This window comes from Ammospiza caudacuta, chromosome 1, assembly GCF_027887145.1.
Source record: "Ammospiza caudacuta isolate bAmmCau1 chromosome 1, bAmmCau1.pri, whole genome shotgun sequence".
Lineage (NCBI taxonomy): Eukaryota > Metazoa > Chordata > Aves > Passeriformes > Passerellidae > Ammospiza > Ammospiza caudacuta.
The window spans coordinates 50,371,701-50,392,557 of NC_080593.1; the positions used below are offsets into that span (position 1 = coordinate 50,371,701).

At 40.2% G+C, this 20,857-nt stretch overlaps 2 protein-coding genes across 8 annotated transcripts in view; one reads left to right on the plus strand and one right to left on the minus strand.

Annotated features, from left to right (window-relative positions):
• EZH2 (enhancer of zeste 2 polycomb repressive complex 2 subunit) overlaps positions 1-14,197 on the plus strand; it is a 29,511-nt gene extending 15,314 nt beyond the window's left edge. For all 5 annotated transcript variants that reach the window (XM_058802197.1, XM_058802204.1, XM_058802213.1 and 2 more), the window contains exons 8-19: positions 188-279; positions 1,209-1,449; positions 2,529-2,698; positions 3,078-3,172; positions 8,702-8,742; positions 9,910-10,035; positions 10,410-10,588; positions 11,423-11,518; positions 12,105-12,186; positions 12,918-12,998; positions 13,111-13,195; positions 13,937-14,197. In XM_058802197.1, the coding sequence (XP_058658180.1) occupies positions 188-279; positions 1,209-1,449; positions 2,529-2,698; positions 3,078-3,172; positions 8,702-8,742; positions 9,910-10,035; positions 10,410-10,588; positions 11,423-11,518; positions 12,105-12,186; positions 12,918-12,998; positions 13,111-13,195; positions 13,937-13,997 (1,349 nt within the window). In that variant the 3' untranslated portion in view covers positions 13,998-14,197. The remainder of the gene's footprint in view (positions 1-187; positions 280-1,208; positions 1,450-2,528; positions 2,699-3,077; positions 3,173-8,701; positions 8,743-9,909; positions 10,036-10,409; positions 10,589-11,422; positions 11,519-12,104; positions 12,187-12,917; positions 12,999-13,110; positions 13,196-13,936) is intronic.
• A 1,974-nt stretch (positions 14,198-16,171) lies between these two features.
• The window catches only part of CUL1 (cullin 1), a 52,118-nt gene continuing 47,432 nt past the window's right edge, over positions 16,172-20,857 (minus strand). For 2 of the 3 annotated variants that reach the window (XM_058825382.1, XM_058825391.1), the window contains exons 18-21: positions 20,267-20,314; positions 20,094-20,176; positions 18,533-18,638; positions 17,610-17,807 (exon numbers count right to left, since the gene is read on the minus strand). In XM_058825382.1, the coding sequence (XP_058681365.1) occupies positions 17,610-17,807; positions 18,533-18,638; positions 20,094-20,176; positions 20,267-20,314 (435 nt within the window). Of the gene's footprint in view, positions 16,818-17,609; positions 17,808-18,532; positions 18,639-20,093; positions 20,177-20,266; positions 20,315-20,857 lie in introns of those variants that run through there. The other variant, XM_058825401.1, reaches the window with a different exon arrangement.

The following is a 20,857-nucleotide window of genomic DNA, read 5'->3' on the forward strand; positions in this document are numbered from 1 at the left end:
AGTGGTAAGTCATATGTCACTACATGGGATTTCTTTTATTATTTATTTATTTGTTTATTCTCTTTATTAGTATTTTATTCTGGTTTTAGTAAAGTCTTGGTAACCTTGTGTTTTGGGTAGAGTTTGAGGTTACATATTTAATATATTTTATATGAAAACTAAAAAATGTGATGTTTTGATTCAACAGCATTCCATGCAACTCCCAATACTTATAAGCGAAAGAATACAGAAACAGCATTAGATAATAAGCCTTGTGGACCTCACTGTTACCAGCATCTGGTAAGATAATTTTATATGTCACAATTCACTGAGTGCTAGTGCTGGCTGCACTATAGGGGGATGCTTAAACTAAGGGCATGCTGGATCTAGGATAGTGCATCTGCTTGTGGGCCATTTGCAGTCAAGTATGTTACCTTCAGCTGCTGCAAGAGAAAGAGTTTAACTTTCAATCATCTTAAGTAGGAATACTTGTAGGTGTAGCCTGAGATATTTGTAGGGAAGAAATATTACTATCCCCTAATAATGGTGTTGCTGCTATTCTGTCCAGTCTAGTCAAGGAACTGCAGACTTCACTCTTGTAAATTGTATCACAACTCAAAATTATAAAGGTTTTTTTTAGTTTGCCAAAGGCTAATTTCCTTTTGGGACTTGTGTTCTTAGGAAGCACTAGGATGGAAATTAATAAAGTGAAATCTTTAGTAATATAATTTCAAATCTCTCTCATAATTCCCCTGAATGTTTTAGTATGAGAAACTATGCAATTGTCCCATCTGAAAACTTGCTACACTTTATCGTTCCCCTTTTCACCAGAAAGCAAGTTACAAATGCTTGCATTTTAAAAATTGCAGAGCACAAATTGTCGAAGTGCCATGTGCAAGAAGAGTTCTTGTGTTTTTATGGTGTTTTCTGTGGGAAATTCAAATTTATTTCTGTCATCTGGGCAAATAGAAATTTACTACTGAATTATTTTTCTCTTGGCAGCCAAAGTAAAAGGCGAACCAAAATACTGACATGAGTACTTTGTAAGTGTAGATGTTTTTCATGGTAGCATCAAAAGTACTCGTGTTCACGGCTGGCGTGCCTTTAACTGGAACTTTGGTGCACGTAGAACAGTGGGAAGTTCCTCAGGATGCAAGCAGGAGGTGTTCTCTCACAAGTGGAACCACTTCTGGGTTTCTGTGCTGTAAACTGTGCTGTTTTGTGTCCAGGAGGGCGCGAAGGAGTTTGCGGCCGCGCTGACGGCGGAGCGCATCAAGACGCCGCCCAAGCGCCCCGGCGGGCGGCGGCGGGGCCGGCTGCCCAACAACACCAGCAGGCCCAGCACGCCCACCATCAACGTGCTGGAGTCCAAGGACACCGACAGCGACCGCGAGGCCGGCACCGAAACCGGCGGGGAGAACAACGACAAGGAGGAGGAAGAAAAGAAAGATGAAACTTCCAGTTCCTCTGGTAAGGCTGGTCAGTGCTGCTTCCTTCCATGAGCCGCCGTGCTTGAGAGGGTGAACAGAACCAAAACTACAAAAAAACCAATGCTACAAAAATAAAAAAGCCAAAACAAGTCAAGCCGTGCAATCCTAGAAAATGTGTGTTTGGAATGTATGGAACTGAGTGAGAAGACAGAATAATATGAGTGTCTTGGCTTGGAAAGACAGGTGCCTGCTAAGGAAGGCAGGAGCCTCCCCTGAAATGGAGAAAATGAACTCTCCCTCCTCTAAATTGCTATAAATTTTAAATTAAGAGGCTCTCAGGCAACAAAAATTATGGGAGCAGGAAATAACAGTTCTTTAATAGGGAAGAAAAGGATAAAATAAACAATGCAGTAAAACCAAAACAACACTGATACAGTCAGAAACACAACCTGACACCCTGTTGGTCAGGGTGCTGGTAGCAGTCCAGTTGGAATTGTGGCTGCAGTCCTCCTGCAGTGTCAGGTGTGGTTCTGTTGGAGCAGGGATCCTGTAGAAAGGGTGTAGTTTTCCTCTGAAGATCCAGTGGAAGAGGCAGCTGTTCCTCTGGGAAATCCAGTGGAGAATCTGTGCTGGTGTTCCAGAATCTCCAGATTATATTCAGGTAACAATGCTTGGCTCCTCCCTCTGGGCAGAGCATCTCACAAGGGGGATGCTGTAGTTCTTATCAGTCATGCAGTGACATTCAATAGCCTGTTATCAGCAGCTGTCCCCTCCCCAGGGAGGAGTGATTGTGGTCACTCAGAGAGAGATAAGGAAAGCTGCCCACCTGACAAAAGACAATTGCCATACAGATGGTAATAGAATACATCTTGCCTTGCAGTCTGGAACAATGAGTTTAATCAAACTGTAAGAGAAAGTCTGCATTGTCTCAATTTACATGTAGGCCATTAATTTGAGTAGCTGCTGTTAGCTTCTGTAAAAGGCATGTGAAAATGTTTGTTTTTTCTGGCACTTGGGAAGCAACAAAAAACCTGGGATATTTTTTAACTGCAGTTAATCATAATGTGAAAGGGAAAGTAAATTTTGATACATAGCCTTACTCTCAATTATTTGTTACAGAAGCAAATTCTAGGTGTCAAACACCAATAAAGATGAAGCCAAATATTGAGCCTCCAGAGAACGTGGAATGGAGTGGTGCAGAAGCTTCAATGTTTAGAGTTCTTATTGGCACCTACTATGACAACTTCTGTGCAATTGCCAGACTGATTGGGACCAAAACGTGCAGACAGGTAAGCAGGGAAGATACTTGCTAAGGGTCAAAGTGATTTACTTTTAAAGTTAATGTATACAAATACTAGTATTGATTACTAAAAGGGAAAATAATTAATTTTCTTGGTTTTCCCAAGCGTGCTATGGTCCAGAATTCATACCACAAATACATAGAAGTTAGTTTTAAAAACTGTTTTAAAATTAAATTTACAAGAGGTTTAAATTAGAGTATCAGTTCTTAAATGACAAAAATAATCAACTTTAAATGTATTGAAAAGAGACTATGACTGGATATAATCTGTAAGTTGTTGGTTGGAGGAAATCATACTAACTTAGAATATGAGCAACTTTGTACTAGTGAGAGATTTATCGTGGATGTGTTATGGTATCTCTTGTTAGGTGTATGAGTTTAGAGTAAAGGAATCTAGTATTATTGCACCAGTCCCTGCTGAAGATGTTGATACTCCTCCCAGAAAGAAGAAAAGGAAACACAGGTAAATCTGTTACTAAATACCCTTAGCATAACAATAAATTGGAGATACAGGGGTTCAGAACGGAAAGTATTTTGAAAGAAAATTGTGCAACTCTTCTTTTGCTTCGAAAACCCAAAGTTGCAGCAATAAAACAAAATGGTGTTTTAGTTTTAGACAAAATCTTACTGCACTGCCAACTATAACCTTCCTCTTGTCTTTCCCTTTCCTTTCTAAGTTCTTTAACAGCTAGGTTCTTGTAGGTGTATTGATGCAAGTTTTCAAAACTCTGTTTAGATTAGAAATCACCTATGCAGTTGTTGCAACATTCAACATAATGTAGAATAATTATTTTTTACAACAATAAACATTAAATTCAGGAGTGTTTCAATAGGATTGAGTAATGATTATATGATATTTTAAAAATAAAACTGATGTTTTTTTAATGATGAAATGTATTCTAGCAAGCTTCAGATAACAAGCTAGTAGGATTGCCTTCTTTTTCTTTAGGAGGGACTATTTCTTTGTTGCACCACAGTTTCATTAGCACCTAGAACACCAACTAAAGAGCTAGGTTAACAAGTTATTATTTGAGGTGAAGCTGCAATGAAGAGCAAATTATTATCTGACACAATTTCTGTTGAAATTGCAAAATTTTGTGGCTATTGTCTGTCAATGAAATGCATTTTTCTTTTAGAATTCTGAATTGGAGAATGCAGCTCTGCATTGATTATTTTTATTTTGAGAGATAAGAACATAAGAGATTAAAAGCTGACTGAAAATTAGCAAAAATATTTCTTTAGCAAGCAATAAGCACACATTTTCCCATATAATTTCCTATTTCTCCCTTTAACTTCCCTTATTCTCCCTCAAGTTTGTCCTTCCAGTTCTTGTCCCATCAATTCTTGTTGTTTCTGTCTTAGCTTGTCTACTTATTATTTCCAGGCCTAGTGAAATTCCTGAACTGGTTCAAAGATCCTGTTGACGTGGAGTAGAATATTTCTGCTTTGTAGGGTAGAGGCAGGCAATGTGAGCTGGGAAAAGACTGAGTGAGCATCTGGAAAAGATTTTGTTCTCAGCAAAAGCTATTGATTTTTATGCTCTTGGCACAGTTTTCAAGTGTTTGGGCATTTGGTGGGCTTGGCTGCTTAAATTTAGGTTATTAGCCATGGTGCAAGTTTGGAATATATAGCTGAAAACTGGCTTGCTGTCAGATTGACACAAATTGCTATAAGAATGGTGCCACCACATCTACTTAAAAGAACAGCTAAAAGGTTCAAATGTATTTTTGCAGCTGAAATGGATTGTATGATTACCAGGCTGACATTGTTTTGGAAGAATTCTCAGAGTTTTTTTTAGTTTAGGAGTTTTATTTCCCAAGTAAATGAAAGCACACTCCATTGCATGGGGTTTCTTGACTTTATTTGCTTTTTTATTAGTTGCCAATATAAAAACTTTATTGGTAGCAATTTAGTTTTGAAATGTCCTCTAAGTCTTTAAACTCTCATTGAAGGAAGGAGATAATTTTACAAATATAATGTCCCAGAATATGTGGCAATCAAGCTGTCTCCATCCTTCTATGGCAGTAGCCTTTTTAAAAAGGAAAGCAGTTTAGCCTGCCTACATCCTGCTGTTGAAGTTCTCCTGCAATCAGCAATTGGGACAACCATCTGGAAATCTTCCTCTGTTTCTTACCTTCCCTTTTCCCTTTTGCCTTTTCCCTTGCAGGGCTCTTACCTGTCTGCAGGTTGTCCATGTGTGCATGTGGCTTTGAGCTAAAGCAGCATCACCAGAGAGAAAAGCAGCAGCAAAAAGCTGCTTTTGCTGGCCTCTTGTAACCAATCTGAGAGCAGATAAAGTCTTTTCTTGCACAATTTTGCCTATTTCCCATATCATCTTGGTGCTCTATGAGCATACTGAGCAATTAGCTGGCAAGACTGCACCCCTCTTGGATAATGAAATGTCTTGTCTCCCTCCTTGCTGTGACATTTTTGTTGAGATAGCTGTAATAAGGCTGATCAGGGGGAGAAGACAACTTCTAATATAGCTATTTTTTGGAGAACCAGTAAGTGTCAGAGCCTGGCCTGTGTATAAGATTAAGCTGTTATTTTGAGAAAACTCTTTGAGGAGAAGTGAGTGCTTTGCATAGAAGCCAGTAAAAAACCTGAATGAAGAAAGAATTCCGAAAAGCATGGGTGTATGCTGGAGGAGAGTGTACTTCAGTGCTGTTCATTCTTTCATGTGTATATTTTTCTTCCATTGCTGGGAGCTGAGTTGAGTTTGCTTTAACTAATCAGCACTCCTTCCTCTATTTTGGTACTGATTTTAAAGCTGCTTCTTTATTATTTTGGTTTTCCTTTTTGCCTTCATCCCCTATTCAGAGGCCACTTAGTAATTTTATGTGAAAATATTTTATTTTTCCCCCCCCACTTTCTCATTTTCCTTCTCCTTCTGCTGGACTGCTGTTCACTGCATGTGTTTGAATAGCTTATGTAGTTCTGCCAAGAGTTCAGGATGCCTTTTTGTAGGGATTTAAAGTCTCAGTGTTATCAGGCAAAAGGTGCACTGAGGCATTGGCACAGGTATTCTGATGTGCTGCCTGGTTGGAAGGCTGAGTCTTGGAGTGCTGGGGAGGCTGTGGATAAGGTGATCTGGGAGACTGAAGTCTTTGAGTGATGCCAGAAAATCAAACACTGCAAAGACTCAACTACATATTTGACATAATTGGCATGTATTTTGAATTTTTAATGCTCTTTCTGATAGCAGAATATCCCTGTGCAAAGCAAGAGATGCTGGAGCAGCTTCTTCCAAAGGGTGTTTTTAGTGCTGGCTTGGCTGACACTGCTGCTGCCCAGAGCCACTGGCAAAGTTTAGAGGTCTAGTAGGTTGTTAGGAGAGAGGAACAATATCTTTGACAGCTGCTGTCATGATGCTCCTGGGAACACTTGTTTTCTAAGCTGGCTCTCCTGCAGATGTCAGCAACCAAATGCACAAATCCACTGGCTTGCTTGGGAACTTGCTATGGAGTTTCCAGTTGGCTTTTTGTAATGAAGCTTCAAGTTGTGAGTGCTATCTCAACTTTGTCCTTTCCTTGCCTTTGCTTCCTGCTGCATGGGACCAGGCCTTGCCTTTTGCTCCTGTTTGAGATGCAGATTTATCTAGAGCAGATACAAAAATGACTCTGCCTTTAGTGTAGTGCTTGCTCAGGCTCCAGCTTTGTGTGCTAACCGGGGGAACTCGAGCACTTTGTGGCAGTTTTTTGGAAGTTGCAAGGCAGTGAATACTCTTGGATAGTGCCAGTCCAAACTCCTGTTGGTCAGTGCTGGCAGCCTGTTGTCTTGTGTCACTGCCCACAGGTTCTGCTGCCACTGTGTCTCCAGCCCCCCTCTTCCTCCTGTGACAGAAGTCTCTCCAGAAGAGGGACAGAGCTCATGGATGCCTTTCCCCTTGTGACTGCCCCTGGAGTTTTCCTTCTGCTTTGACTTGTTGCTATTAATGCTTTCTTGATGTGTATGCACATTTGTGTGCTTTTAAAGTATTAGGAGAGTGCTTACCTTAGGAGAAAAAGTGAAGCTGCTAATTGCTAATGAAAGAGTATTTTAACAAGTCTGGCCACAGAATGCTTTTAAGAGTTTGCTGTGCTGGTAAGTTCTTATTATCTTGGAGTGACAGACAAGTTTCTGTGAAAGACTTGTTCAAAAATATGGTATGTTACATTTTCCAAATACCAGGTAGACAAGAAAGTGAGTAGTTTGGTGTGCATAAGAGTAATTTAAGTCAAAATTGCACTCCTTTCAGGCATATGGGAAGTGTCCTCTTGCAGGGTCAATGTCTCATAATTCATAAATATATGTTGGTAGCCTTTTCTAGAGTGAATCACTCTTAATAGGAATGTCATCTATTTATTACAGTACTCTGTAATTCTGGGTTTCTTCTTTCCTCTCAGCCTTAGTTACTTGGACAAGTCTGCCTTTGTGGATTTCTAACTTCTATGGGCTCCTTCAGTGCTTGTAAGAAAATTGGTTATTGAGTTAAATCTCATAGTAATGCTTTAGAAGGGCAATTTTATAGAGAATCTTATTTATATGAAGCTGTTGGAGGGCACTGCACACCATTTAGTTGAAGTAAAAGCTGCTATGCTTTTATGAAAGAAGTAGCAGCTAAAAAGTCCTATTTAAGTAGTTACAGTGGGAGATATTTTTTCAGAGTGCAAACTTCTGAGGAGTTGCATTCACTGAAAGGCAGAATAGCTTTTGTAGGGTTCTGTGCTGGGGATCTTTTAGTACCTGTGCTCATGAGTGTTTTGGGCCGCTCAGTAAATCTGCAGAGAAAGTGAGGTTGCTTGATGCAGCTGGCAATGTATTATTTGGCCAGGGAATGAGGCTTCTCCCATATTATCTTCATGTTGTTACATGATATACTAAGGAAGTCCAAGAAGTATAAACTTTAAAAATCCTTAATCTAATTTTTTTGTTATGTATGTTCACTAAAATAAAAGTCGTAACTAAAATGCATAGAATTGAGTTAAAAATAAAACAATGGATTTCTCCTTTAATTTTAAGGCTACTGAAATGAAAAGTCTGGTTTTCCTTTTGGTACTAAAGGTCCAGACAGGTGCTTTTGCTTGATTGTTTCTGACAGACCATTTATGGAATAGCTGACATTCCCTGGCCAAAGAGCTTGCGATCTGAAATGGATACAAAATAAAGGGGCAAATGTAACTTGGAAGAACTTTCAAGTACAGTGAATGCTAACCAAAAAGCAAGTTACTCTTAAAAAAACACAGCAAAGCAACAAACACAAACAATAAAATCCACCACACAACAAGAACACCACTTCTGGCAAAGGTGTGCTTGGCTGAGCTGCCTGAGAAAGGGGACACTGAAGGAAAACTAAGGACATAAGAGAAAGGAGTGTGGGCTGTGAGGCAGAAGGGGAAAGGCTCAGTGCAGCACCACCAGCCAGGACAGCTGGAGAAAAATGTCCAGCCAGAAGGAATACTGAGGTGTCCCATCAGTGTGGCTGTGCCAGGCAGGCACTCTGTCCTGTCAGGTACTTGGAGCTCCTCAGGTGAAGGGTGGGACCTGGCTGTGATCTGCAGGGGACACCCAGAGTGGTGCTGGGGCCAAGCCCTGTGCAGCTGCCCCATTTCTGTGCCCCTGTTCAGGCATGACCCTCCACATCTGCAGCTTCATACCCTTCCCTTGCTGCTGCTCCTGCCTGCCAGAAGCAGCTCCAGCACCTGCTCTTGGCAGGGCTTCCTTCAGGGGCAGCTGAGTTCCAGCATCTCTGGCTGGGCTGGGTGGGGACAGCTCCTCTGAGCAATGCTGGGACTGCAGGAAGGGTGGGGAGAAGGGGAGCAGCTGCAGAGCTCTGATCTTGGCCAGCCCTAGACTGGGACAGGTTCTGCTGCAGCCCCTCTGACTCGTGTGCACTTAGCAGCTGTTCATGTCTCCAGAAACTTTCCCATCTTAAGCAAGATGCAGCTGCCTTTCCCAGCCCACTGCAGGAGGAGTTCCTGTCAACCTTCTTGTTTGTTTTGTGTTTTTGCAGGTTGTGGGCTGCTCATTGCAGAAAGATACAGCTGAAAAAGGGTTAGCATCTTTCCATTCAATTTATGTCCTGAACTTTTAAGATTCTACTATTGCTTTTTTCTGTTTCGGTTGTTTCTGGGGGGGGCTGGTTATTTGTTTTGTTTTTTTTTTTTAATGTTAGGCAATTATGTATATTCCATGGGGAGCCAGAAATTTTAGAATGAAAATTAAAAACGTAAACTCTCACTTACATGTATTGTAGGGACAAAAGGTACTCTTTGGGTTAAATAGCTGGAAGAGCTCTGTATAATTCCATAAAAAGGAAAGGAAGCTGAGTTTACTGTCTTTTCAGTATGGCTTCATTGAAGCACAGGTAAAAATGGTATTAAGGATAAGAGCTGCAGTAAAAAGTGCCTTTTTTTTGTAAGCCAGTTTAATTTATAAATAGTTCTCTGAAAAGTTGTTGAGAATAGTTGGGACTTCTGGCAACATAAATAATTGATCTGTTTGTCTCTCTCATTTTTTGTTGCTGATTGCTAGCTTGAGCATTTTTATAAATTTACAAATTCATGCAAACTCAAAACAAGCTCAAGAGTATTAATAGCAAAAATAATTTAAATAGAACCAAATTCTCCTAGCTACTGTATAGGTAAAGCTCTAGACTTGTCCCTGGTAGTTCCTTTCTTGCTTAGAAGACTTCAGCATTATCTGTACTGGAAAATTGACTTGGGAAAACACAGTGGTATAGTAATAATAATAATAATAATAATGATAATAATGGAATTACATTGCCAGTGGTACCTGTTTGAAAGTTGACTGTTGTTCCACATTAAAAATTGCTTTCAGTATTTAAGCAAATTTACTTTGCTGAATAATATCAGTGCTATTCCAAAACATGTTCAGACAGGAAATGATACCATTGTGGTTTTGTTTCTCAGTTTTCCACATAAACAGCTTTCAGCTCTGAGTACTCAAAGCAGCTGAGCAGTGGCAGAATGAGGTGCACTAGGAAGGCAGCTAATGGTGTAAAACACCTCACTAATGTTACAGTTCTGGTTTTGTGTTTTTTGGGTTTTCAACTCCACTTGTTGTGGTTTGGGTTTTTTGTTCATGTTTGGGCTTTCTTAGTTAAATGACTAAAAGGGAATTTCTGCCTTAGAGTGAGGGGAACTGTATGTTGTTTGTCTGCAGCTTTCAACTTTACAAAATGTTGCTATTTTTATTCAGATGGGTCATCGAATCACGTTTACAACTATCAGCCATGTGATCACCCACGTCAGCCTTGTGATAGCTCATGCCCATGTGTAATTGCTCAAAACTTCTGTGAGAAGTTTTGTCAGTGCAGCTCAGAATGTAAGTAAAACATTTAAAAGTTATCCATAAACTTTTCTCACTGTCCACCACGAGCTCTGTACTACCAGTCTGTAGTAGTACTACTACTGCTGCAGGCAGTTACAGGAGCAGCAAATTGTGTCCAACAGTGTGAGCATGTTCACTTTAATTTGGCCCTTGTAATTGGCCCTTGCATGAAGTCAGAAACAGCCTTCAGAGCTGAAATTGAGGAGGAGTTATTAAAATCAGGGAAGGAAAGAATTTGCAGTACTCCTGAAAGCAGCTATCAGTGGCTGTGTTACCAATATTCTGATACACTCTAATCTGCACAATCTTAGTTTTACACTGTATATTTTCATATTTGCTGTTTTTCTTTTCCACCCATTCCTTTGTAGGCCAAAATCGTTTTCCTGGGTGTCGTTGTAAAGCACAGTGCAACACCAAGCAGTGCCCCTGTTACCTGGCTGTCCGTGAGTGTGACCCTGACCTCTGCCTCACCTGTGGAGCAGCTGACCACTGGGACAGCAAAAATGTTTCTTGCAAGAACTGCAGCATTCAGAGAGGATCCAAAAAAGTACGTCCAGAGTTACACAGCTGCAGGCCTGTTGGCTGGGGTTAGAGGTGTTCTTATATTTTCAAGCCAGAGAATGGAATTTCTTTGCCTTCATACTTTCAAACTGGAAAAGAAAAAAAACGCCAAACCCAACAGCAAGGAAAGGAGTGTTCACTTGTTAGCTTGCTCTTGTGCTGCTGTTAAGTCTATTTACATTTTGTCATGTACCAATTAGTGTGTTCTGTGCAGCAGAGCAGCAGAATATCTCCTTTTCCCTGTTCAGGCTTTGCTTCTTAATTGCAAATAGGCTGCTGTTTTAAGGAGCTCAACAGTCTTTCCCCAGATCAGCATAAAGAAGTTTATCCCAGAGTTTCTTTCTTCAGTTGTTGATTCTGAGGTATAAACTTGTATACAGTCTACTAAAGTCTTGAAAGCCCATTCAGTTCTGGCAAATAAATCAATAAGCTAAAGTTTATTTCTACTCTCGAATGTCTTCTCACAAAACAGTTGATTACTGAGCTAATGAGTGGTGGGCTCCTGGCTGCAGACCTTTTGAGGTTGAAGTCTTTAGTAAATGAATTTTTATGTAACCCTCTCATTTCAAGGTGTCTTGGGGTGGTTAAACTAAAATTTTTAGTAGTTTTGAAATACTTGGTCATTTTTCCTTTACATACATCTGATTCACAAGCTGTAATTTTAGTGTGTGTTTGATCATTAGAAGACTCTGGATTTGTCTGCATTCCTGGAGTTCCAACATATGCATTTCACTAAGTGATACAAAACAAAATGGAAAGAAAAACTGAACTCAAATCTAAGTCAGGCATATCAAAACTTCTTGGTATTTCTATTCCACAGCACTTACTATTGGCACCTTCAGATGTGGCAGGCTGGGGAATTTTTATAAAAGATCCTGTACAGAAGAATGAATTCATCTCTGAATACTGTGGTGAGGTAAGGATGGAGAACACTGGATATGAGCTTAGTTGGTGAAGTTCTGCACTGACAGGGACCAACCATGGGTGCCATTGTCTGTGACCTGGTACAGGCTGTGACTGCTGTCACTCCTCAGATCCCAGGAGCTACACAATTGAAATGTCACAAAACTTTTGAAACAGGTTCTTGTGAGAAGGAGAGGCTGGAATGTCCTTTTTATCTTAGATGGAATTTCAGTTCAGACATGCTTAGAATTTGGTGGCAAATTATTTAGTATTGTACTGAAAGTCAGTAGGAGCTTTTGCTAAGCTGTATTCTGCAGCAATAAAACCCTGAGTCCGGTATGCAGCCCTGATTTTGAGAGGAGAAGCAATTCTTGCTTTTCTTCTGCTCTGAAAGAGTTTATGTGTGCTAAAAGCAAAGCATGGATGTTTGCTAAGTGCAGAATGCTTGCTGAAAACAACACTTTGGGAATACTTTAAATCCCAGAGAATAGAAAAACTTCCACCTGTCTTTCAAAAGGCTGGGGAGGGGCTGACATTAAGCTGCTGTGGTTACACAGTGGAGGAGTGCTTCTCTCTTTTACAAGTGGTGTTTCTTTCAGATTATCTCTCAGGATGAGGCAGACAGAAGAGGAAAAGTGTACGACAAATACATGTGCAGCTTTCTGTTTAACTTGAATAATGGTATGTATGCATTAGTTGCAACCCTTGGCAGCATAAGTAAAGTGTGTATGCTTAGCATTTTGTTCAGCCCTGTTCTTCTGCAGCCAGCGGGTAACAATGAGAACTTATTTCCACACATCTTTCTCTATCAGTGTATGGATTCATCCTGCTGATAGCTAGTCTTTGGGATTTTTTCTCTAAATGCTGGTCAGCTAGATGTAGTGATGAGCCTGTTGTACAAGAGGAGTAGAACTTCATGGAGTAAAATTATGTGCAGACATTAAGTAGACTAAAGAATGTAAAAAGTGTTGTCTGAAGTAATTTTACTGAATTAAATAATCAGTAATTTATGATGGTAATTGTGTTGGGGGAAAAAAGCCACATGTGGTATGTAACTTACAGACTGCACTGTGTCAAGCATAAAATACTGGAAAATAGTTGAAATGAGGAAAAAAACCCTGCTGCTTTATGTTAGTGTTGACTTAGCATATTTATGGAGATTGTCCTTGTGGAATAAAGGTAGAGAAGCTTTAGTGAGAAGCCAAGGTGGTGCCACTGTGGCAGGAGGTAAAGGAAAAGCACCATGTGGAACAGCAGAGTTCAGGGTGGTGGGCCAGCTCTTCCATGGGGAAGATGTGCAGTCTTCTCCAGCTGCTAAGATCCAAGCACACTAGGTGTTAAAATAAAAAATGTGTTTGTAGGTGACCCATCCAACATTTGTGGGGTTTGTTGTTTTTTTCTGCCCCCCCTAGATTTTGTGGTTGATGCAACACGCAAGGGCAACAAAATTAGATTTGCAAACCATTCAGTAAATCCCAACTGCTATGCAAAAGGTAAGTTTCACATTTACTTGCTTTTCATCAATGTATGAAATACTGTGAGATATTTCTTTAACATGCATTTTATCAGTATTTGTACTAACATAGCTAATTTCTTTTAAAACAGTTATGATGGTTAATGGTGATCACAGAATAGGAATATTTGCTAAAAGAGCCATTCAGACTGGTGAAGAACTGTTCTTTGACTACAGGTGGGTAGATGGATTTCAGGTGGGATTAGCTTTCAGTATCTGCACAGCTCAGAGTTAGTTCCTGTGCCTGCCTGGGCCCTGCAGCCTCAGGTCTCAGCAGCTGAGAAGCAGCACTCCCCACACTGCTTTTGTCAAGCCAGATGCCATAGCAAGACTGATTTGAGCAATGCAGCTGGTTAAGAGCCTGCAAACTTGGAAAAGCAGCTTGTGTAGAGAAAAGTGTAGTGACAAATGGGGACAGACTTTCTCTGGTTGGGTTACCTTGGTAGCAGCACAAGTTAACTCCCCCATCATTCAGAAATAGGCAAGAATTTCAGAGAATGAAATTTCAGAATTCCTACAGACAAATGCTTGCTAAGAATGTGTCCTTACTGTCCCCTACAATCATCTTACTGGGCAAAAACTAAGCTGTCCACTGGCAATACTGTGTAGGTCAGTCTGGAGAAATGCAGTTGCTTTCCAGTACTGAAAATGAACATCAGGACTGTGAGAGTCAAGGTGAAAAAGAATGGAATTTTAGTGATTTGTCTCCTTTGATCAAACACATCTGAAAGTAGTTTCTTGTGGGTCAACAGTGTTATGCACCTGCAAATTCACACAAGGAGGAAACACCCCAGCTGGTGAGGAAATGATGGGAAATATGAGTATTCCAGGCTGTGGTGCCATTCTGTCAGAACAATGAAGCTGAAATGTTCCATTATACTGGCTTTTTGTGATTTTGTTTTTTTTTTTTAATTTCAGATATAGCCAAGCTGATGCCCTTAAGTATGTGGGCATTGAAAGAGAAATGGAAATCCCTTGACACCAGCTACCTCTTCTTTTAAACAAACAGCTGCCTTATCTTCAGGAATTTCTAGTACTGTGGGCAATTTTAGAAAAATACAAATGATGCAATTTGAAATTCTGTATTTGCAAAGTACTGTAACAGTAATTTATAGTAACGAATTTTAAAAAAACCAACTTTTTATTGCCTTCTCACCAGCTGCAAAGTGTTTTGTACCTAGGAACTTTTGCAATAATGTGGTGTGGTACATTTTTCAACCTTGAATAAAGGATACTTGAACTTCTTCATTTTTACTGGAATTGAGTTGGAATTTTGTGTCAGCCCCTTGAGAAAGCAATGTGAATTTAACCTGTAACTTCTGTGCAAAGGCAGCTCCATACTTGTCTCCTTCTGTTACTCTGGGTTTAAGATCAGTGTGAAGATGGAAACAGTGTGGATGGCAGTCAGGTGATTGGTGCTGCAGTGCCTGAGGGAGACAGGGGTGGTCTTGCAGTTTCTCAGCTCGCTTGGATGCAGCCACATCCAAGTTCTCTGGAGGAATGGCTGCAGCCCAGAAACTCCTGCAATTGCCAGAGTAGCTGTGATTTCTGTGACAAACACTGCTTTCAAGACAAAGCTGTGGTACAAGGTGCCCTCACTGTGGCTTCTCTGAAGCACCAAAGTGAATGATAAATACAACAGTAACTATACCTGTGTTAAAGAGTTAAGAGATGCAGAAGAGAAATGCAGTTTTCATCCAGAAACATTTACACTGCAGTTAGATTGTACAGGGCTACCACATTTATTTCTTACTTGCTAGTGGATGGAACTCTAGCTTGTGATGTAGAATACAATGCTCAGGTCAAACCAGCTGGAGTGGGAGGGCAGGCACAGGGTGGCATTATTGCCACAGAGTCCATGAATTCCTGTCCATGGTGACCAGTTACCTGCTGCACTGAGGGGGCTCCAAGCCTGGGGCTGAGTTCAGCTCCTCCTGTTTCCACACTCCATGTATAGCAGGCAGCTGCCACATGCCCTCCACCTTGGTGGTAGCCCAAGTAAGAACTAAGAGCTGATGAGGAAAAGACCAGTCCAAAAGTAAAATCCTGATTTTCTCCCTCAGGTAGAGCACAGCTCCTGCTCTGAAGCATGCACAGTACACAAAGCACTGCTTTAACCACCCAAGGGCTTTGAAAGGCAGCTCAGAGCAGGTGATTTCAGGCCTTACAACTAAGAAAGGAGTTCAGGCTGCTTCTTTGTCATCATAGCACACACATCCTGCTAAAGAAATCTATTAGCCCTGAACTTTCTGCAAGAAGGGTTTACAAAAACAAAACAGCATCTTAGGGGAAAAAAAAAAAGAGGCATCACTAGTTCCATTCTTCTAAATTTCCAAAAGCAACTTTGAGCAGCAAGATGCTTCTATTGCCCCAATGGCAGTCTTTAGCTTTTTCAGAACAGACATAGCAAGCATACAAAATCTGAAGTGCAGATGACACCCCTCTCCTAGTACTGCTCAGGTTTTTTTTTAACCCAGAGTTCAACTGTAACCATTTCCCTCAAGAGAGAAACATTAGCAACACAAAACCTGGCTCCTTTCCTGTGAGAAGAAACAGTGAACAAAATCACAGTTTGCATCAAGGGTAAAATGGCTACAGAAGTTCTTTTCACGACGAAGATTAGAAAATATAGATTACCAATAGTGAGAGCTGGGAGGATGGCAGCATTGTGCTTGTAGCATATGGAATGCCAATACTCATTTCATAAAATGTTGTGAGAAGAATGGAATGAGGCCTGGTCAATCAAGGTATGTCTAGTAACACTTTAAAGTATTTTAATTCCCATCACAGGTTAGATTTAATGGGAATTGTTCTTCAGGAACACACTCAATTTTCTGCTCCACTCCAGTCAAAGAAATGGGCAGCCTAAACTTCCTTTGTTCTCGGCAGCATTCATGCAAGGGTGATGCACTTTATAGCACAAAGAGCAATATTAAAACCAGCTCCAAGTTCAGATGACCAAGCATTGCCACAAATATTTTGAGCATTTTCTGTTCTGCATATCTTGTGAAATCATCACAAATTTCTTTTATTTTCAAAGCACAGACATTTCCTCTTCAAAAAGAAGTAACATGCACAGATAATGATAGATGACAGTACCTTCATAGAACAAAATGTTCTTAAAGCACCAGAAAATGGGGAGGAAAAGCAAAACGAATTTCTAATAGCTTTCATAACCATTATACCTTTTATTTACATTTAGAAAGATAAGTCATGAAACTTAAAACAATAAAACCAAATGCAACTTGTACAGAAATCTTTTAAATTTTTTTTTATTATTTATCACACATTAAAAAATGAAACACACTATACAAATGGTTTTTCATAGCAGATTACACATGGGTCCATTCAGACTCGCTCTCCAAGTGCTGCCAACATGTATAAGTGCTGCCTGTGATGGCAGCTGTTTATCATATAGCCAATGTATTGATTTAAATGCAGTAGCATGCAACCCTTAAACGAGAAGGGTCTGATTCCTTTCTGTTCTTAAATTAGGTTAAATGGCATTGGTGTCCATATTTACATACTTGAAATGTATCAATCCTGAGCAGTTCTGATGTAAATCTGAGACTGGCTGATGGAGTCCTGGTCTCAGTCATTAAAAAGGGAGGTCCAAATGGCAGCAGGGTGGCTGCTATGAAGTTCTGTCGCTTTCATTCTTTCCATCACATACCTACTTGCCGAGTGTCACACAGTCAGGTCATTGCTAATAAAAATGCTAAGCCAAGTAACTGTAGGTGTCCTTCTCACCATCTACACGTTCCAAGTATTCCTTCTCAATGAGGATGTCGATGCATTTCTGTGGGAGGAACAGAACAGAGGTAAGCTGTGGGACACGGGCATAAAAGCCCCTCTGGGGTTGTTCCAAACTTTGATTTTGACCCCCCAAGGGAGTTCCCTGGCAAACAGGATGGGAATAGGCAAAGGACACAAACCACAGCAGTTCACTCTCCTCTTTGTGACCACATCCAAGCAGAAGGCTTTGCTAATCCACTAAACTGAACTGCACTTACTGGATGTCATTCCAGGGGTGTGATTGGGAAATCATCAGCATGCTGAACAACTTCATAGTAAGACAGCAAATAAAGAATTACACCAAGGTGCAGAGAGCTTATGTAAGGTCATGAAAGAGCAGCAGCAGCAGTGAGGGACTCTCTGTGTAACTGCCCTGGTGCCAGTTTATGCAACTGCTCTCACTGCCTGTCCTTTGCCTCACCTACCCCTTGGTTGTGGATATAAAAACTGCTGGTGAGCTCACTTAAACTGATGAAGAAATTAATATACATAAATGAATAATTAATATAATCAATATAATTATGAGTAAATAATTAAATACAATGCCCCCTTCCCCAACGTTTTTACTGTAAAGGAAAGCAGGAAACAGGAACAAAAGGTAAGCCTGGATCAAGGGCAATGGTAAGCTTACACTGATGTAAAAAGACACAATCCAGCGACTATTTTACCACCACTGCCAACAACGTGAAACACAGATAGTACCCTAAGAGAAATGCAATATGTCTTCTTAAAATATTTCCTACTTGCAACTCAAAAAAATGTGTCCTTGCCCATCCCATCTCCATAGCTTTCCTTTTTAATTCAGAAGCAAGTGTTTTGTCTGTGTAGATATCCTCCTCACCTCCCGGAATCCAGGTTCAGAGATGTGGGTCTCACATACCTTAATTACAGGAACTCGTGGCTTGAACCTTGAGGACAGCTGTGTTAGCACTTCTCCAAGCAGTTGCTGGTGTTTTAGAACCTTCCTCATTTTCATGATTCTCACAATAGCAGCCTGCACAGCAAAGTTGGGAAGGTGTGTTTAGGAGCACAGTACCTGTCCCTCTGTGCAAAGCCATTTCACTCCCCTAGGTGATGTCTGCCCCTGCAGAAGCACCACCACCACCTCGAGCACCAGACAGGAGAAGCTTTGCCCAGTGTCAGCTACTCACACAGACTTCAAGGACTCAGAGTCTCCACAGCACACAGGCATCAAAAGTGGTTTTGACACATGAATTTTTAGAACTGTGCTTACAGTCAGTCAGTCATAATAATAATAGCACCAACTGGTAACAAGAGCCACACAGAACTGCTTGTGTAGCAAAAAGCCTTCTTTAAATATTTACCCTTACTGTGACACTGTCTTAGTGGTACTTCTGTATTTCCTTCCCCTGCCTCTCAAGTGGATTCCAAATGAACTGATATAAAACCAATGCTGATTTCATACTACCTGGGTATTACTATCATTTTACTATTCAGTTTTCACCAAGGACAAGGTCTGGTGAATGTGTATTCAAGGAAGCCAAACACTCATCAACATCAGGTACGAACAGTGCCTTCCTCCAGTTTCTACTACAGACTCAAATCACCTTTAAGAATATTTTAAATACATTTTTTGAACTCTAATGTAGTTAGAGCATGTTGTCTTCTAGTAAAAATTAGGAAAACCCTACAGTAAGCTTCATAAATTATTACACACATGTGATTGAGTTCATGACAGCATTCTGCAATAAAACTCACCTGAATCAGTAGTTTCCTGTCTTCCTCTATATTTTTGTGTGTAGTTTCTTGCTCCTGCTTCTGTTCAGTCTTCATTGGCACATTGATGTTTACCCTTAATTTTTTGCTGTAAAGAAAAGCAGAAATTAATGAACAATAATTAGACTGTTTAAAAACCTAAGAAACAGAAAAAACATCAAACAAAAACCAACTCCAAAATAAAAGCCACAGCACCATGATTACTTTACAACAATACAGGACTTTGGCTCTTCTGAAAACCTGAGATGCTCTTATTCAAGTTAAAAAAGATTAAAATAAAAATAAAGAATGCCCACAACCAACCAATGAAACAAACTAACTTTCTGGTATCTCGCAGTTTACTGAACCCATCCTAGTGATCTGTGTAACTAGCACTGTACAGTTACACTGTATTCAAAATATTTCTGTGTGTGGTAAGAAGTTTGGAGTCAGTGAAGGGGACAAAGGAAGGCAATGGAAACAATCTGATTTACAGAATTTCTGATTTACAGACAGGATTCTGACTAAAATGTGGAGAAATCTGTTTGTTCTGTGGAACTGAGCTCTGCCTTTCTTTCACAGGCTCCCTGGCACTGACAGCTGTGCTGAGGTGAGCCCACTGCCACACGTGGCCACTCAAGACAAGGTCCTGTGTCACAAGTGGGGAGCAAACCTCAGCACCAGAGCACCAGGGAGCACAGGGCTCTGCTCAGCCTGTTTGTTAGCTGCACTGTTATTTATTTAGCACAGTGCTCTCCATCATAAATTGGGAAGCAGCTGCTGCACAATGCAGCAACCCTGAGCTGTTTCCATCACTGCATTAATGCAACAGACCATGAATTCTCAAACCTTTAATTTGGTAAAGGGGGATAGAGAGCAGATAAAGGGTGAAGTACAAGGAAAGGTTTTAAAATGTTTCTTTCACCTGAGACCTTATCTTCACAAAGCACTGAACTCCTCAGTGAATTTATGTGTGTTTATATCTATGCTCTGGTAAGCATGATAAGAAGTACCACAGTGCTGTAAACAGCTTAAAATACACAACTGCTTAAAGTAAGTAATAAAACCTACTGAAAATTGTGTTTATTAAGTCTTCAAATCACTGTATACACCGTGGTTATAAAACAAGCCTGATCTTCTCATGTTAGCAGTAGTGGATGAACATTTATGCTTTGACCTTTGTGGGTCACTGGACACTACTGTAACCTTATAAAATATCATGGATTTGCTGAGTCCTTGTGAGTAACACCTTGGCAAAATGGCAGCACTTGAATGAACTATTCAAGAACTGGACAAAAATTGAGGAACAAAAAGGACATATGAAAATACATCAGGCCTTGACTTTTTTTATGACTTTATGACAAAGTCAAAGCCTAAGAGCTGAAATCACACCCATCTCCCACCACTCATGAGCCCTCTCCCTTCATGCTGGTACATATTGGATCTACATTTGAATTGGCACTTGAACCCCAAAGCTTTCATCCCAAGTATATTAGGTTTCACCCAGATTTTGAAAGCAGAGGAGGATGCTACTCATTACATCTAAGTGATTCATGCTGCTTACTTTTTGTAACCAAGATACAGTTTTATTAAAGTATCTGGTTTTAACTCCACTTCATCAACATTTGCATTTTCATCTTCCAAAACCTGCAATAAATAAACAAACAAACAAGTAATAAATAGTCTAACATATTTCACTGTATGTTAAGCAGGTCATGAGAAAGCAAGAGTACTTACAAGCAATTTTGATTTCAACAGTATCTGTAGAACTTGTGCCAAGATATCCTACAAAATTATAGAAAACATTATCAGTGCAGATAGACAGCACCTTTGTCTAACTTAAAAACTTGAACAAGAATGAACATACTTAGACTAAGAACTAATGAGTGCAGAACACTGCAAAATGAGGGGGCAAGAAAAAGCAGTAAAAACTAAGTTCACAGAAATAACACCCAAAAAGGACATTGTTTTATGACGTATCCCCCCTTGTGGTTGGTCAAATATAATAAAATTCTTGAGAAATACTAATTCCAAACAAGAAATCTTTCCAGTTGCTGCTTTAGGAACTATTTTGAAAGCAGACTTATATGCCTAAGAAATAATTTTTCCCAAACCATGCAAATATATATACCATGGCAAGCTTAAACTTCAGAAAGCAAGCACTCTCTGCTTTCTGATTAACATATTTTTGTTTTAACAGGGATCAGTTCTGGTTGCTGTTGCTGGTTGCTCACTCAGAAGGCTACTGGCAATATTTTGTGCAGGCCTGCAAAGCTGCTCTTTTACTACAGTCTGTAATAAATGGCAACCCCCTAAGACTTCTGGGTT